At 37.2% G+C, this 3,101-nt stretch overlaps 2 protein-coding genes across 2 annotated transcripts in view; both read right to left on the reverse strand.

The window, feature by feature from the left end:
- The window catches only part of LOC118403890, a 33,959-nt gene that overhangs the window by 8,092 nt on the left and 22,766 nt on the right, over nt 1-3,101 (reverse strand). The window lies entirely within an intron of this gene.
- The window catches only part of LOC118403891, a 7,396-nt gene continuing 4,301 nt past the window's right edge, over nt 7-3,101 (reverse strand). Inside the window, exon 6 of the mRNA XM_035802745.1 lies at nt 7-748. Coding sequence (XP_035658638.1) covers nt 686-748 — 63 coding nt within the window. The 3' untranslated portion in view covers nt 7-685. The remainder of the gene's footprint in view (nt 749-3,101) is intronic.

Genomic DNA, 3,101 nt, shown 5'->3' on the forward strand with positions numbered 1-3,101 from the left:
CATCCCATGTAAAACATACTTGCAGTCACTGTAATCATATAAAGTACAACATTTAGGGCACACAACATACTTGATAAAATGGTCAGTCCTATAGTTCAAATGTCTCCACGCCAAGTATACAGATCCAGGGAAAATAGGTGACAGTGCAGCAATAAAAGAGGAATGCTTTGATGCAATATCAAACCACTGGCCAATGAAGTGGAATAACTGATCAACTGCAGTGTCTGAAATGAAATGTTTGGCCTGCCACAGTAGAATAAACCAGCACAACCAATGCAGTAGACATGTTATCAATCCTGACATTTGCCTGTGTTGATCATTTGAATAACTGTTTTCAACCTCTTCTTCAATGTTAACATTTCCAGCAAGGCCACTATTCTCTACCCAAATTTCCTCATCTTCTGACTCTGACTGTTCCTGCAATGATTCATCCACATCATAAAATGATGATATATCCTCCTCTGCATGATTTTTTGTCCTTTTCAATCTCCTACCCTCATCTAAAGGCTCAGAGGCAGTTACAGAATTGGCTGTATCATTTCCAAACTCTGATACAGGTGTAGTAATACTGGGCTCATAATCCATTTCAGGACAATGGCTTTCTTGGTGATCCACTTTTACACAGCTATACGTCTTGGAATCCTCATGATAGAAACGTGACCGATGGTTCCGAAAGGCTTGAGAACTATAGTTCGTGTGGCAACCAGGGCAAACCTTTCGCTTGTCTACTTTCTTCCGTCTGGACACCCTTTAAAGAAAAAGACACAACAGGCTTAACAACACAAAAAACACGAAAGGCTAAATGCAAGTTGTCACTTTTCAAAAGTCTTTCTTGTCCTTAAGATATTTATTTAACAAATCATGGCCTTTACACTTGAATATATCATTGATTGTAAGTGAATACACTGTGAAATATTGACCTATTATTGCTTGATGACATCTTTAAGAAACAATAAACACACAATCATACAAAAAGAGTTGGCCAAGAACAACTTGTCAGTTTACATTTTAAAAAATCTTATATAAAGTCTTCCTAATCCTTAACATATACTAGGGCTGGGTATCGGTACAGTGTACCGGTACAAAACCGTTTTTTTAATTGGACCGGTCCAGAAAAAACGGACCTGAAAAAATTAGGTGGACCGCATGTTGGACCAATTAGAAAATTAACAGATTATTTTATCAGGCATTCACACGTTTTGGCGCTTGCAGGTGGAAGAAAATAACAAGAGTGAACTAGAGTACAGAGTTTATAGTCATTTCTACCAAGTTTTACAGTCAATCGCACAGTCTAATACTCCATCAAACAGATTTCTTTGTAGTGAAATGGACCATTGGTATGAGTCATACTGCATCAGGTTCAGGTTCAGGTTCAGGTCCAGACCTGGACCTGATCCTTTTGACCTGAACTGGACCTGAATTTTCTGTACCGGTACCAAGCCCTAATATATACACTTGCCTATCAATCATACATGAATGCACTATGAAAATGCTGATCAAGTATTCCTTGATGAAACCCTTTCATTAAAAATAAAACACATACAAAAGAGTTGGCCAAAAGCAACTTGTTACTTTGCATCATAAATCTTTCCATGTCTAGACTTGGAAAAATAGTATAACATTTGGATATCAATTGTACACGCCATGTCAATAATGCCATATGAAAGACCTCATATTTTGTACAGTGACACAAAATTTTTCAGTAGAAGTGCACAAATGTCTGTAACTCAGTAAAATGAGTAATCAACATAAAGATCAGCTTTCAAAGACTTTGATGTATGTCAAAAATGGTGCAATATATAACTATATACAATATATTTGACTGTAATACTCAGCCTTTTATCAGTTATCTTGCATTAATATAAGGGTCCAGTTTACTATTGTTATGTTTTAGTCATGACTAGTATTTAACTAATAGAAACCACCATTGATTGAATACCAGTGCACACTTTGGCTAATAGTCAAGTCTGTAACTCAGGGGAGGTATCCAGAGAACATCATATCTATGATGAATAAGCTTTGCAAAGCTAGATGCTCAAGAAACATAGCTACAACATAGAAGCAAATTTTCTGTACGACAACAAAAACAAAATCAGAGGATTTGGCCACGTAAATAATTAATACAGACTGTACTAAATCTACAAATTTGACATATTTAGGGAAATTTTTACAAATGGGAAACAACTACACATGTACTACTATTCAAACTATGAACAGAAGGACATTGATATAGATTCAGTGTCTTCAGAATACTGTTGAATCTTAATCTGGCTTTCACAATCAAGGCGACTCACAATGTCATTCCTTTTTTCAAACACAAGGGTCCCCTTAGTGTGATGTACAAATGAAGTATCTGTACAACAATAGACTTCATCATCAGTGTACTAGACCATACACCAACATAGCCAGAATCACAAGTGACAAAAACTATCAATTTGAACCATAATACAGGACAATTTGAACAGCAACATGTTTTTGAAATTTGACATAACTTTAAATCCATCTTGAGATATGATGTTACATGTACAACTTACAACAAGTAGTACAAACTTGCTTGCAAACTGAAAGACTTTCAAAATCGGTGAACTGCAACTTCATTTGATTTATGAAAATTACTGCATGTTTTCGACAGAATGCTGCAAGGTTTTTTTCAGTATTGTCAAACAGGGCCTTTCCATCTTTTTTTTCCTGCACTCTTCTGAAATGTGCGACAATGCATCGCATGTTGCATACTTCTTACACTTCTTCAGAATCTTCCATACCACAAAGCCAAGGGAAAATATGTCACTTGCAGTGCTTGGTGCTTGCTCACCAAGGCACACCTCTGGAGCTATCCAGGGATACTCGGACTCTGACAGTGGCTTTGACATTTTTCTTGCCTCTGACAGGAGGCAGGCCTGTCCAAAATCAATGATCTTCACTGTCTTATCGTGCAGAATGATGATATTATTAGGCTTCAGGTCACAATGCAGGATGCCACGCATATGGACTTTGGCCAAGACACGACAAAGATCAAGGACAATGAGCACCAACTCTGCTGTCAAGTCCACTAGGCCGCTAGTTCGAGGGCCTCGGGAGCCCTTTTTTTTTTTTTTTCTTTT

This window comes from Branchiostoma floridae, chromosome 16 (assembly GCF_000003815.2).
Source record: "Branchiostoma floridae strain S238N-H82 chromosome 16, Bfl_VNyyK, whole genome shotgun sequence".
NCBI classification, from domain to species: Eukaryota; Metazoa; Chordata; class Leptocardii; order Amphioxiformes; family Branchiostomatidae; genus Branchiostoma; species Branchiostoma floridae.